Genomic DNA, 15,172 nt, shown 5'->3' with positions numbered 1-15,172 from the left:
AAGTTAAGGCCTCCTTAGAATTAAAACTGGCAAGGAAAATCAAGGACAACAAGAGAAGAACCTTTATCTCTGTAACCCTTTAGTCAGCTCCCTTAGCACACATGGGTGCATCCCATCAGGGCCCATAGATTGGAAGATGATCTTTAACCCAACCTACTTCAATCAAGGTAAAGTCTTCCTCACTCCTGACTTATTCTGTGGTCCGGAAGGCTTGGGAATCCTGATTCTATGATATATTGGAGTGGGCAGGGGAAGAGAGAACTGCCTTTATCTCTGTAACCCTTTAATTTGAGTAATATTTTTAAAAGCAAGTTTTACCAATTTTAGCAACAATTAACAGTAAATTATAGCTATTACAGTACATAAAGAAAACAAACTAAAACTGGTGAGAAGAGTTCATCTGACATCACACTGTACCCAAGGCAGCCACACTGGTTTAAATCCACCTTTAAAGCTTAGCCCAGTAGCCTTCAGTAATAAGATCTATAGGAAAGTTGGGTTGCCATAAGGGAAAGACACACCCAGGTTTGCACTCTTCAGGGGTAAACTACAGGGGATTAAGACAAGCCTTCAGATACAGAATATAACTGCCAGAGTCTGTCTGTCCTGCATTGCCTCTACACCTTCTCTAAATCCCAGTAGTACTGACCAAAACCACAGTTAGCCCAGTTTGGCTCTCACAAGAACAACATCAGTATACAAGGAAAAAAATGTACAGTGTGAAGAAGGGAAACATGCAAAGCAAGAAGGAGAATATGATGTATCTGAGGAAATTAAGTGCCATTGGGACTTCCAGGAGGTGTTCATAAAAAGCCTGCAAGATGAGGAGGGGAATACGTGACTTTGCTGGATGGTCAGATTTTACTTTGCATTATAGTATAAAGGCAGAAAGGAATCCTCCTGTTGTGATTTTTGGAGGCCAGTAAGTTTATGTATGTTCTTCCCCCACCCTTAGAAAAGAGGTTTCTTGTTTCCTAGCAGACATTTTCCTTCCCTTCCCTTCTTCATTTAAACAACTCTTCCATCTTCAAACAGGTTTGCTGAGTTGCTGGTTGTATCACACAATCTAGCTGTCAGTGAAATCTTCAGATGTTATTTGCTCTGTTGAGCTCCAAGAACAGGTAACGAGGAATCCTGCACACCAGAAGCTTTGCGGGCCATGCATGCCAATTTTTTGGTTTCAGACTTAAAATGCTTTATCTTATATATCACAAGGTGTAAGCTTACTAACATTATCATTGAATATTACTTCATCTCCTTCCTGACCTGCATTGCTATTGCAATGCCTTTGAAGTGGGAAGTTACATTTTGTAACATTTTTGTAAAATAATGTCAACTAAAACCTTCCGTCATTGGAAAAAGGAAGGCTTAATCTGTGTCTCTTCTGAATGTTAACTACCTCTGAAATTTCATATGCATGGATTCTTCAGGTGGAACCTTTGCTTCTGGAAAGCAAAAATGGCCTGTAGCACATCTTAAAACTCTCTGGAGAGTCTGTTCAGGATTTGTATTCTGCTACAACTATGTACTTAATAAAGTGTCAAGGAAGAAATTGTTTATGAATCCAAACATAGCAAACAAAATGCTTATCTTAAAATATAAACTCTTTCCTTTATTTCCAATACAATTACATGCATAAATGCAGGTCTAGAGACAACAGACTTTTGTGCATATATAAGCTATTTCTGTACATCAGGAAGAAAAAACAAAAACAATTTAAAGGTAAGTCACCTTAAATACTATTGTTGTTGTTGAAGATGTTGTTACCTGATAGCATTACAGGTAACATCTAAGAAAAAAGAAAAGTTTTTGCCAATTTTGGGAGGGGCAGGATAGTTTTTTATGCATTAGTTAACTGCTTCTTAGTACCTTAAGATACTTGTGAATCTTCCCTTTTGCCTGTATGAATTTTAGCAGCTGGTCAAGGAAAAGGTTTTTTAAAATTAGGAATTGTAGCTTAATGCCACAGAAACTAAAAGTCAAATCCAAAGCATGGTGCCCAAAAACTCTTTTAACTTCTTGGTTTTTACTTGGTGGTATATTTTTAACACCATGACAGCATACATGGTGTTTTTAAAATACAGTGGTTTAGATATCAAAGAATTTGTGTAAAAATACATAACTTGTAATTCTTAAAAGCAGCAGTAAGTTCGTTCAAGAAGAAAACATTTTAACTGTAAGACCACTAAAAACATTGTTGCAATATATGTACATATTTTTTTTTTCAACAATTAACTCCTCCTTAAGGAAAGCTGAATAGGTAATATTCAAACTTTTCTTCAAAATTAACCCACTTTTAAGAAAAAATTTAAAAAGAAAATAAAAAAACACAAAACACAAACCAAACCAAACCAAAAAACAAACCCAAACAGTGCAGAATTACTCCATACCCTCCAAAAAACCCTTTTGAATAGAAACTGATAAAATAAACTAATATGTAAGTTTATTTGTTGAAGTATCTGATACAGTAATTTCTTGTTAGTTCTATTTTGCAATGAGGTGTCAGAAAGCAGAAGACAGACAGAGAAGGAATTGCTGTTTGAGTAGGCATCACTTTTCCCCAAAATGCAGAAATAAGTAGTCTGTAAAATTACAAATTACTCAGACTTACTAGGTTTGATTCACAGAAATTGAAATATTGGTCAGTGCAAAGAAGAAAGAAAAGGGGAGCTGCAATTTCTTCACTGACATGTGGCAACATTTTCTTGATGCTTCCAGAACAAACTCTGAATGTCCAGTCAGACTCCCATAGGACAGAAATAATTGCACATTCATAAGCACTGGCACACAAAAGTTCATAAAAGCAGGTGAAGAGAAAGTTATGGCAGACTTGAAAAAAACCTTGTGAAGTCATTCTGGACAAATAATTAGCTGTGGGAGTGAGAATATTGATTAGAGCAGGTCTTGGGACTCAGGACACTCGACGCCTCTTGTAGGCTGACACTGACTTGCTTTGTGAATATGGCCAGTGCTTTTATTTCTCTGTCTCTCACTTTCTCAGGTCTACAGGTAGGTGTCTCTATTACAGAGCCATGCTAAAAAGCTGAAGAAACTAAGTAGATTTTACATTGGAAGGTAATATGTTGCTAAAAACTACTCTTTTCACGCTCACTTCAACCGGAACATCTCCATATAGCACTTAGGTCGCTTTTACTGTTTGAGTAGCACCTATTCCTGGACAAGTATTGTAGATGCCCAAGTTATCTTTGTGAGTGATGTGCAACTTCCAAGGGAAGAAATGCTTCTCAAAGGGCCTTCTCTTGCTCTGAGACACCATGAGTTCAACATCCTGATCAGAGAGTAACCGGATCAGATCACCATCAAGGTCTTGGTAATTCAAAACAATGTCATCTTGGTCAAACTCCCGCCTGGTAGAAAAGAAATTGATTGATTTCCAGTAATCAAGGAATGCCCAGGAGGTGCTGTATAATGTACAGGTAATCTAATTAACTCTGCTAAAAGCCACAAAAAGCCTTGGGTGTCTTGACATTCTTGATACAGCTAGTACTGAAAAATCTGACAGCCACATTCATGTTGCGCTGTGTTGAAGCTAAGAAACCTGCCAGAACCAAGAACCCTTTGCAGTAACACCACGCACATGGCACAGTTAATCTGTGGATTTGACAGATTTCTCATATATAAGAATTGAAGTTACTATCCTCTTTCTCCTTCCTACATATGGTTGTTGGGGTTTTTTGAGAGGACGTTAAAGAATGGAAGCATATTAACAAAGGTGTTGTGTTAGTAATCTTTGATGTTCTAATGTTTCGATATTCAACGCTAGATAAATTTAGTTTAAAACTCAGTTAACAGCTGTTAGAAGGTGATGTCCTGCATCCTGAAGAAGTATTTTATTAGACAAAAGATCCTTGTATGGGGGTATGGCTCTGATCTTAGAACAAGAAATGGAAATTTCTACCCAGCATCATTGAGTTAAAAGTGTGTGGCATTACATGCCTACTGACAATCTCAAGGGAGGGAAGGACTGGAGGAACTTGACAAATGTTTAGATAATGTTATACATTCAACTAATAGCTTGCGTTGTACCTCATCAATTCCATGAGATCTTTGAACGATGGAATGGTGCTCAGATCTTCTTCCACCGGGATATCTCTGTAAAAGAACCAAATCAAATCATTACATATCATGAAAGGAGAACTGTTGGCATTTCTTCAGCAGTGAACTGGAAGACTACCTTCTTATTACCTGATAGTGCTCATAGTCTCGTCATGGTAATAGCAGCGAACTTTATTAACTGTGTCTTCCTGCTGTGGTAAATCTTTTATGATCTTCACAAAAGCACATGGGAAAATCCCAGTGGCATCATCAGCTGTTCCCTGGTAAGTGTTAGAATGAAGAAATACATGCCATTTTGGCCACATACAGTAAGTTCTGGAATTCAGTTCATTTCCATGGAAACAACTTTAAGAATTTTTCTACTGTAACCAAGAAAAGAAAGACTATGGCAGTGACCTGATGGCGTCCCTACAAAAATATTATACAATTGTGTAGCCAAATACAAGGTGGAGAGCTGAAACTGTGTGAAAAAATGGAAGTGGTTACCAAGGAAGGCTTTGGTGTTTGAGTAATCAAAGATATCTTATCAGCAAACACACAGCATGTTTTCCTCATCCTTTTTCAGAACATTTCTGCATTGCCCACGTTCTCTCTGATCAGGCTGACGTGCGTTGTGGTATGAAGCATGAAGCATATAGCGACTCACCCTGAGGCAAGAAACAAATTAATCGCTGAAATGGAGTTTCCATCTCCTTTCTGTGGCCTTTGTGTGTTCTAATCACTTCCAAAGAATTTAAAAACATTCCAGCAGAACCAAATGCAAATGAGAGCTGAAGTCTAGAGGGCAGAAAATTTGTAAGCTAAAAGCCACCAAGGAAGGAAACTATTTCAAATTTGGAGTCAAGGATTTATCCTTAACCATAAGACTTGATTATGATACAGTTTCTCCTTGACAGGAGGAAACAGGTCTCAAGGACTAGGAGAACCCTTTCTATTCATATCTATTTCAAGGTATGCTAGTAATTCAGTATTGCACTGTTACCTCCAACCAGTCTTTGTTTACTCTTCTGAGCAGATAAATTAAGTCTCCCTTCTTGAAGCTGAGTTCTAGTTTATTGGTTCCAGAAAAGTCAAACAGTGCCTATGGAAAGTAATAACACGTAAGTTATTAATCCACAGAATTGCACAAGTGAATTTTTCTTTCTGTCCTGTTCATGGGGTGAGAGCATAAAGCAGCATGATAGTATGCACTTTGTCATCACAGATGTGTTTCTGGGGTAAGGTCATACATATGACCCTAGCCTGCAGTTCTCAGAATTTCTTCTCTTTCTCAGCACACACAAAAATGCTTTGAAGAAGTAGTGAAAGCACTAGGATAAACATGGTTCTGAGAAAGATTCATGCTAGGATTCTTAAAGTGTCAGGACACTGGATACCAGAGAAATAAATATAAAGAAAGAAGTTGAAAACACTATAAAAGCAAATAAGTCAACAGCACTGAAGAGAGTTAACAACTTGAAAACTTGAAATCGTGATAACTGAAAATATATATATTATTTCTGGGTGCAGTTTTACAGCTTCAGATAAGCTGCATAATACCATAAAGAGCCTTAAAAATTCCAAAAATGTTGTGCCCTAATTTAAGGGTAACTAACTTATTTTACATTCAGCTTCCAGGCCTGTATGCTGAACTGCCAAATTTGGGGAAGTCTGGGAAACTGACATGTAGTTAAAATGGAACTTAGATGCCCTCTTCAGGGTGAAAAAAATAAAAGAGGAGGTAAGTACTTGCTACCACCCTAACAAGATGTTCTTGAATAATTAAAGTGGCCAAGTTGTCAAAAATGCAAATCTTCCCCATTGTTGTTAGAGAACATAGTAGCCATTTAAATGCTCTTACAGAAGCAGAAAAAGAGTAAGTGTTTTTTATTCTGTATTGAGATGGTTCTTTTGGTCCTGCTAATGTCAAGAGTTCTCCTAATAAAAAACAGACAATGGTCATTGTTGTCCTAGTAGTCCATAAGGCTACTTAATAGCTCTTTCAAAAGCATTTTTAAAGTTTTGATACGTATATTCAATATTAATAAATCAATATACAAAACCCAAGAGATATGAATGATCCAAGACCTGCCACATTCAGTGTAAAACCTCAACCAACAAACACTTGCAGTTTTTTTCAGTCTTACATGGCAAAGTCACATGTTCCAGGAAGCAAGACCACGCTCAAACAAGTTACTGGTTACAAATCAGTTTCATGTGCTTAATACCAAGACAATATACAGCAAAAGACAAGGGTATAGGCACTTCTCAGTAGAACACTTCTGTTACAGAGAATACTAACATGTCTCACCTGAAAAGTTTTTAAACATATGCCAAAGTCAGTGAGACTGAAGGTTGTGTTTGCTTTAAATGTAATTTATGGATATCACCATGTAAATGTGAATAATTTGGCAATAAGCTGTACATGTCCCTCAATTTTGAGCCTCCTGCCATTCTCACTTCACAATGGACTTTCTTACTACTCAATTTCTTTGTTTCATTCCCTGTTGTTAAAAATCAATTGCTTTCCTGTTTTGATTTCACTTTCCCTCCCTTCCCCAAGCTGTTATTGGAAAAGACAACTTGATCAATGAAATACCAAAGTGAAAGAGAGTTTCATCTCCTATGCTATGACAGATTGTGCAGAGTACTCACCTCAGCCCGTGGAGCTGCCGTGCGGTCAACAACAGGGCCTTGAGATAAAGTGCTTTTACTGCAAAGAAAGAACACAACAGGGAGGTAAATATTTCTTTCTAGTCATCAAAAATACTACATAATCAGTAGTACAGTGTCTGCATTCTCATGATTTAAGAGGCAGGGAAGCCCTAGATCACTGGGCAATCTGCAGGAGAATCTGTGTATAGCACTGAAGTAAGCAAATATGAATGCAACAACATTGCCCTCGTTCTCTCGGTTTCAGTGCAGAGAAGCAGCAATCTGATGATGTCTGCTGCTGAGAACAGATGGAATTTCCAACACAGTCAGTATCTTGGACCTCTCTTCCACAGCACTGCTCAGCCCCCTGCTCTGCCTACTGGGCATCCCTGTTTCTAGCATTCCAGCATTCAGTTCAAACGCTGCCATCACAAACACATCCAGGGACACACACACACATACATTTTTTGCACTGATTGAAGTAGGTGGAAAGGAAGTGGGTCCATCTTTGTTGTGTTGAAAGGAGAATTAATTTGTCCAAAGAGTAATGAAATATGACGTCTAGGTAGCAGTTCTCCAAAGGGGTGTCAATGTTGCTATGTAGGACAGGCCCCTGTTTATATGAAGGACTGGAACAAAGTATTACGTTTCATTTAGTGTCTGAACCAGACCTCACTGAATTCAGTGCCAAAACTCATGCTGACTTCAGTGCTGCAAGACTATGTCCTTAAGCTTGGACTACAAATTCTGCACATTATAGTATATATGTCCTAAGAAGACAGGCTGAGAGAGCTGGGGTTGCTCAGCCTGGAGAAGAGGAGGCTCCAGGGAGACCTTACAGAAGCCTTCCAGTACCTGAAGGGGCTACAGGAAAACTGGACTCTCCAGTTTTTACTTTATGAGGTCATATAGTGACAGGATGAGGGGCAATGGTCTCAAGCTGAAAGAGGGTTGTTTTAGATTAGATACTAGGAAGAAGTTATTTGCTGAGAGGGTGGTGAGACACTGGCACAGGTTGCCCAGAGAAGCTGTGGCTGCCCATTCCATGGAAGTGTTGAAGGCCAGGTTGGATGGGGCTTGGAGCAACCTGGTCTAGTGAGAGGTGTCCCTGCCCACGCAGGGGGGTTGGCACTAGATGATCTTTAAGGTCCCTTCCAACCCAAACCATTCTATGATTCTAGGATTCTGTGATATTAGCATTAAAGAATTATCACCAGATAATGCTGAGAAGCATTTGTTTTAAAAGCAAGATATACTCTCATTTTGGAATTTTCCTTTAATGCAAGCACCATATCCACTTAAAACATCTGAGATTACTGAAAACAAGAAATACCCCATATTCACTCTACCACAAAGATCCTCATAATAATACTTCATGGATTGACTTGGGAAACAGAGTGGTGATCCTCATCTCTTTCTCCCCCTGACACTGGACAGCATCTCTTACATCAAGCAACACTGAAAAAACATGTCAATCACTTACACTCGGCGTGTCCGTGGGCGAAGCCGTCTCAGCCTGTGAGGCACCTGTTCGCTATCAAAGGTTGAGTGGTAGAAGAACAGCCGTACCTCTTCATCCATCAACACCCAAACGGGTAGGCAGAGTAGGTTCTGTGCCAAGAGCAAGTAGGAAGCAGAGTGTAACAGTGGGAAAGACCAGTTCTCTATTTATTTACATGTAACAGATTTTCCTCTCTGACCTACGGGATCATGAAGGATATTCATTGCTGCCAGAAATCTCCCTCTTCTCCTTTCTCACTCAGCAGGACACAGCTGAACAGCTGACAGTTTCTCCTGTTTACTCCTGGAGTTGGCCAGTGTATTGCTTCACTATTTTTGTGCCTGATTTACTGCAGAAGGAGTAAATTGCTCTCTGTCTTTCCCTTCAGAACATGAATGACTGTGGAAAGAATGCAATCTTAAGTACTGGAAGCCCTGGCTAGTGTTTCAGACTGTTACTGATTTAAAGTCAGGTCTTCAGTTAACCTGCACACAAAGTATTTATCTCCTCGATGTTGCTGGCTGTGTCTTCATTGCAGAGAAGGTACACCCAGAAGCCCACCCCACTGTCCCAGTCCCTTAGGTGCACACACCAACTCCAGATTCATGCAACACCTGAAGATGGACCATTTCCTCATACATCTTGGGGTGGTATTTTTGTAAGAATATCTATCTATGCATGAAGGCAGGGGGTGAGCCTTTGTGAACTGCATATCCCAGCAGATCCTACAGTCTGAACAATCTGGGGAATAAGATTGCAGGTTGTCCCACAGTGTGGATATTGTGTCTTCAGTAGAAACAATTGAGAGAGAAGCAGATACTTAGGACTACAGTACTGTCTCTCTTAGCTGATTTCAAGGGGTAAGCATCTGCAGTACTCAGTGCAGTCTCTACCTTAAAATTAAATTTTACCTTCATGTAGACATTTAGGATAGGAATCCTGCTCTCAGCAATTTCCTTTTTAGCCCCAACAAAAACTTTTCCTGGAAAATATAAAACCTGTGACAGTTATTGAAGAAAAAAAAAATATGTAAGCTGTCAGAGAAGTGAGTCAATCAGGAGAAAGTAGGATCTCCAAGAAAATACATATTTTCTAAAGGATTTTAGGTTTCTAAATGAATGTTTTCACAAGTGGAGGAACTGCCAGTGGAGCTTGACTTCTCCAGCATCCACAGCTGGGTATTAGTTCCTTGTCACAATTACTTCCCTACAATGCACTCCTTTTTAGGAAAGCCTGGGGCTGAGAATAATACTGACAGCTTACCTGGCAATATGGGGAGTGTGCAGGTGAAAGGGCTATTTTTGCTCTCTGCCCCATATCTTTCCTCTAGTTTGGTGTGCAGGGCATAAAACTGACGATAGCGTCGGAAAATCAGGTACCTGCCACCACCTTTAAGCTTTACTTCAATGACAAACATCTGAAACAGAGAAGGGGCATCCAGGCTGATGTTCATAGTCACTTACCCAATGAAAGTGAGACATACAATAGGAACATAAAATCAGTGCTCCAGGAATAGTGTCTTAGGAGTGGAAAGCAAGCCTTCCGTTAAGCAACTGCAGGCTCAAGTACTAGAAAATAACAAGTTGACACCAGGAAGTGTGGGGGGTGTGTGTGGGTCCAGCTTCCCATGGATCATGTCCCTGTGGCTGCTTTCTATGACATAATCTTGAAAGGAAACATGAAATTACTGGATGTTACTTTATGCTTGTGACGAACGGAATATATTAAGTGAAGTAAATACAAATATTTTATTGTAGTTACTTTGAACATCAAAATCTACAGATAGACATCTAAAAGAATTTATTTTCAGAGCTGAAGGTATTCATACTTCTTTTTGACTTTGAAGAACACAATGTCAGGAATTATGGTCTGACCTCTCCTGACCACTATCTTATTTACCTCTCACCAAAATCACTTTGCTCTAAAGGAGCCCACGATTTCCATGCATTGATCTCTGAGCCAGTTTGCAGCCAGTCCTTCAGAAAACATCAAGGCAGAGCAACCAAAGGTCCCTAAAACCTGCATACCGCAGTGGGAAGGTTTTATAAGCAAGGCCTCCACTAAAAGCAGCACACCCTGAAGAAGCCAGACTGAGCTGGTCTTACCTAAAAAACCTTTTCAGAAAATCTCCTAGTGCTTTTCCCTACTATTCCCACTCTGTGTGCTTTTTCATGATTTATTAATATGCTACCGTCTGTGAAGATAGAAGCATCTTAACTTGGCAGTATTGTGAAATAATGAAGACAAGATCCTGCCCTTCTACTTCTTTGAATTCCTTTCCCATTATCTTCACCAAAGGTACCCCACTCTGACAGGAAATAAATTAGAAGTTAGGTAAGAATTTAGAAAACAAGTAATGTTAAAGGATACCTCTGTCACATTTCACCAGACAATACATTTTTAGACTACATCTGTGATAGGCTAACTTTCATTCACTAACATTTTCATCAAGAAAAAAGAAGCACTGAGAAGTTCTCCTCACAGAACTATTCATGCCAAAAAGCAACTACACCAGATGAACTGCATTTTGCTTCCCAAAACTAAACCAATCGCAGATGACGGTATATAAAGACAGGATAAATCTCTTTTCTTACATAATAATTAGTAAAGCCTTTCTTCTCTTCAATATCTGCAATGTTAGCTGAAACAGGTACATCATCTGGAAGCTGGTCAAAATCACTGTGAAGCAAGAACAAAATATTTAGGTTATTCATACTGGCATTAGCCTTTGGAGGTCTCTGCACCATATAGAACAAAGATAGTTAGGCAACATCACATTATTTAGTGTCAAAAGCAAAAAGTGAAAAAAATTTTGTGTCATTGTCTTCCTCTGGAGGTCTGATCTTGAGGTGTCAGGTTTCTATATGTTCAGCATAAGTCAGTGACCATTGTGAAGATTCATCAAGCCTAAGAAACATCCGTACCATTCCTAAGAGTAGCAGGACCACAAAAGAATCACTTGAGCTGGTAAGCTTTTCCTGAGAAATGTGACCAAGTGATGATGCATTCTTAATCCTTCCTACAACATCTAGTAGACTGACAATAAGTCTGCAATAGCATCTCTTATTCTAAGTAGATCATTATACACCATGATTTATGCTGTCATTATTACTGCCTTACTGTAGGGAGTAGGAAACCGTACTAAGAAAAGAGCTGCTTGTGCTAAGTTCTGTAGAAACTGACAGCATAAAACTAATTCTTAAAAATCTTTGTCTAAAATGCATACAATATACCTTATGCATATAAGAAAAGAAACAACAGAAGGATAAGCACAAACAACAAAAAAAGCAACAAAGCAAAAAAAAAAAAGAAACAAAGATACAGAATTGTTCTACATCACAACTAGTGGTGCCTGCACCAGCTGTCAAAACGTTATCCAGCTTTCTTGTAAACATCACAATAAAGCAGACTCTCAAAGGGGCTTTGGAAAAAGAACAAGTAGCCTAGCAAATATTTACTGGGAGACCTCTCAGTCTCAGTCACAGCAGATATCCTGAAGCAAGCACAAAGATACTACTTTGAAAATGTAAAATGTATGAAGGAACATATGACAGTGGGTAAGGTTAGAATAAGCTTTGCAGATCCTAGAAAGGACTGGATTTGAAGCAAGTGAGAAGGAAGGATCCTTGCAGGAACATCTAAAGAGCAGCCATATGACCACACTCTCATGCTTGTATTGTTCACATAATAAAACAGCATGGATTGGCAGGTACTTTTTACCCTGGGAACTTCTCCTTGATACAACATCTTTGACAAACAGAAGATAAATTCAACTTCGCTTCAATCTTACAACTCAGTGTTGTTACAGTGGCACTTATATTAACATTTCAGTAAAAAGCATCAAGAACGAGAGGGAAAAATATAGCCAATGAGGTAGAAAGGAAAACTTGCAAAAGGATCATCTAAGAATGCCAAGCTGACACAATGTTAAGTATTATGATAATGCAAAAACCATGGCAGTTGGCTCAGTTTATACTGCTCGGAGAACATCCCAAAGGAAGGGCTTTCACAATGCGTAGCCTATCTGGAAGGCTGAAATAATGATGCAAAGTCTTGCAATAGCTTGCTGTAAGAGGAGAATGACATGAGTCAGCACCACCCACAACACCGTAAATACTACCACTTGCTGTGAAGAGGGATGTGGTTATGGAGATCAAGAGATATAATAATCACAAACACTTATATCACAAAACCCAGTAAAAGGGAAACTGCAGCTATAAAGAGGACAATGACCCACTATTGTCCTAGGTGGTGAATACTCCCCACACAATGAAGAAAGTCCACTCCAACTTAAGAAATGGTCTGCTCCACGCTGAGCAGCCTAATAGTTTGGAAGCCACAGAAACAAGAAGCCTATTAGAATCAGCACAGAAACTTGTATCCAGAATTAAATTGACAGATCGTAGCAGTTACATGGAGATTTGTGGGGAGGTGGAAGGAGGGACAGACACATTACCTCTTTTCTCGCAGCTGTCGGGGAAGAGACATGGCTTCCAGCCTCTTAGATACAGATGGCTAAGCTCTATTCCTCCACCTCTCAGGCAGTTCCTGGTTGAACAGGATGAACGAAGTCAAAGCAGTTCTCCCCGTGTGAATCAAGAGTCCTTTGCAAGGCCTGAGAGATCTTTTTTTTAATGTTTCTGTGTCAGATGATTTTTTCTGTGCTTCTCCACCCCCAGGAGATTGAGGAAGTACTAGAGAAAAAACTGTCATAAAGAAAGGCTGATTTGTGATGTCTGTCATGTATCGAAACTGCCAGAGTTGAGAAACTGAAAGCCCAACAAAAAGCAGAAACTATGAGCCCCATGGTCCATGTTCCACCACTTTACCGAAACATCTGCCTCTGTGGAAAGCCAGATAAGTGGGCTCAGCAAATTATGGTTTACCCCAGCTAAAATGTCCCATATACATCCCTACACTAACGTTTGTACACTAGGATGAACACTTCTGACCTTTACTTGAGGCTCTGTGAATCCCAATAATCTTCCTTTCCATGGACCAAGAGCCAGGAGCTGGAGCCAAAGAATAAATTTTCAAGTGGCAGCAGAAAGTATGGTCAGGAAATGCAACCTTGTCAAACATATGGTTACTGGGGTATCAGGCACAGGAGATTTGGAAATGAACTTTGAAGTATGGATCAATGCAAATAAGATATGTGTCCTTGAAAGAGCAGAGATCTTTTCAGCTTCACGTGCTCAAAACAATCCACATTTGCCACCTATAAAAGCAGGGTAATGTCGCACCCAAAGAGAGGCTGTCCTGCCTGGTACACAAAGGGTAGTGAAACAGCATTTGTACAACATCCGTTTACAATCTTTCAAGAAGAAATTAAAAGGAAGAAATTTATGAAGAAACCATCCTTTCCTAACACTGCAGATAAGTTGCAGCATAACCTATCTGCCTTAGTCAAAAGCTGCCACATGTATTATCTCTGCATTCACATTTTAGTCTTTGACTCTGTTCTCATATTCAATTCCTATTTGGTTTGGCTCCAAAATTCTTATCTGAATGGAGCAAAAGTTAAAAAGCAACCTTCAATATAAAACTCTATTGACAACTGTAATCATCATCCTTGAGAGTAAACTGCAATTCACTGCATTTTAATGAAGTAAATTCTTCACCTATCTCTTTCCTGAGAATAACTGAAGGCATCATTATAGAATCTGAGAGGGGATGTAGTGTCTCTTGATCAGAAGGCACCAGGAGAAGCCACAGAATTCTGAACTGTGTTTTCTGAATGATCTGCTACTCTGTGCTGCCCACACAGGCTTACAAGAGTAGTTTTAAGTGGTGATGTTGGATACAAGTATTTTCACAGACCTTCACACTCCACTGTGTATTCCATTTTCTTGATTAGGCCTGCCAAGTGTGCAGTTCCCATGTAACCTGAAATCAAGTTCATTCCCTTTGGGTTGAGTGAGAGGGACAATAATCAAGACTTCTAACTGAAATACCCTTGCTTTCTCCTGACATTCAGAGGGAAACAGGAACAGATCACTTCAACCAGAACTCTTAATCACAAAATCAATATATATGAACTCATGAAAATTCAGAGAGGCCTTCCCAACACATGCAAAAAGGTTATGGAAAGCACCAGAACTGTGCAAATAAAGTGAAAAAGAAAGGCCAGAGGGGCATTTTTAAGATAATGGTTTATAGTTGATGCATATCATAGTTTTAATCATAAAAATGAGATTCTAATATTTTCATATCTCTTGGAAGATAATCTAGATACAATGCAAGTACATCTTTTCAGAGACAGAGGACATGACACAATGCAAAAATACTTGTTCATTGTTTACCTGGAGACATGGCTTTTCAAGAACAAGTCAACAGACAACCTCACAGACAAATTGTCTATGCAACTGTTTTGCTGTAAGCTGAGTAAAACAAACTGAAAGCAGCTCCTCAGTTCCACTATCCTCTGCTAGAGATTATAGTCAGTAATAAAACTAATTTGACAGAATAATGTTAAAGCTGCTAAGAAAGTCTCCGCTTCTGCAATATTTTCTTGTTCTGAACTAAAGCAACACCAAGACCTTCTTTTCTGATTAGAAGGCAGATTCCGACTTCAGAAGAGTAGACAGCTGATTGGTTAGTGGGCTCACCAAGGCTGGGAAAGACTACTGTTTGAATCACTGCTTTGCCATGTCCTTCTGTGCCAAATCAGTGCATCAACTACCATGTTTTTCTCTCCATTTCTACTATTATGCTACTATAGGAGAAACAGCAATTTCTGCTGTTTGGGATGAGGAAATGAGCTGGGTCTAGTAAAACCCACATTCTCTCTCTGCTCAAATAATTAATTATTGATGAATTAAGTAATTGCCAATTACAAAACTCACCCCATAATGACAGCACCCATGTCAAGAGATATGTCTACACTACGAAAGTATCGAACATCATCAGATGACATGGCCACAGAATGACAGAATTACTGAGGCTGGAAAAGGCCTCTGA

At 39.2% G+C, this 15,172-nt stretch overlaps 1 protein-coding gene across 5 annotated transcripts in view; it reads right to left on the bottom strand.

Moving 5' to 3' along the window:
- Positions 1-15,172, bottom strand: part of NCF4 (neutrophil cytosolic factor 4) — a 42,150-nt gene that overhangs the window by 3,723 nt on the left and 23,255 nt on the right. For 2 of the 5 annotated variants that reach the window (XM_051610164.1, XM_051610172.1), the window contains exons 2-10: positions 10,807-10,891; positions 9,476-9,629; positions 9,124-9,194; positions 8,195-8,322; positions 6,712-6,769; positions 5,060-5,158; positions 4,207-4,337; positions 4,048-4,113; positions 1,584-3,368 (exon numbers count right to left, since the gene is read on the bottom strand). In XM_051610164.1, the coding sequence (XP_051466124.1) occupies positions 3,140-3,368; positions 4,048-4,113; positions 4,207-4,337; positions 5,060-5,158; positions 6,712-6,769; positions 8,195-8,322; positions 9,124-9,194; positions 9,476-9,629 (936 nt within the window). In that variant the 5' untranslated portion in view covers positions 10,807-10,891 and the 3' untranslated portion in view covers positions 1,584-3,139. Of the gene's footprint in view, positions 1-1,583; positions 3,369-4,047; positions 4,114-4,206; positions 4,338-5,059; positions 5,159-6,711; positions 6,770-8,194; positions 8,323-9,123; positions 9,195-9,475; positions 9,630-10,806; positions 10,892-12,668; positions 12,889-15,172 lie in introns of those variants that run through there. The other 3 variants (XM_051610137.1, XM_051610155.1, XM_051610146.1) reach the window with 3 other exon arrangements.

This window comes from Apus apus, chromosome 1, assembly GCF_020740795.1.
Source record: "Apus apus isolate bApuApu2 chromosome 1, bApuApu2.pri.cur, whole genome shotgun sequence".
Classification (NCBI taxonomy): domain Eukaryota; kingdom Metazoa; phylum Chordata; class Aves; order Apodiformes; family Apodidae; genus Apus; species Apus apus.
Note: the sequence above shows the minus strand (reverse complement) of the source record. Positions and strands in the feature narration are given on the sequence as shown.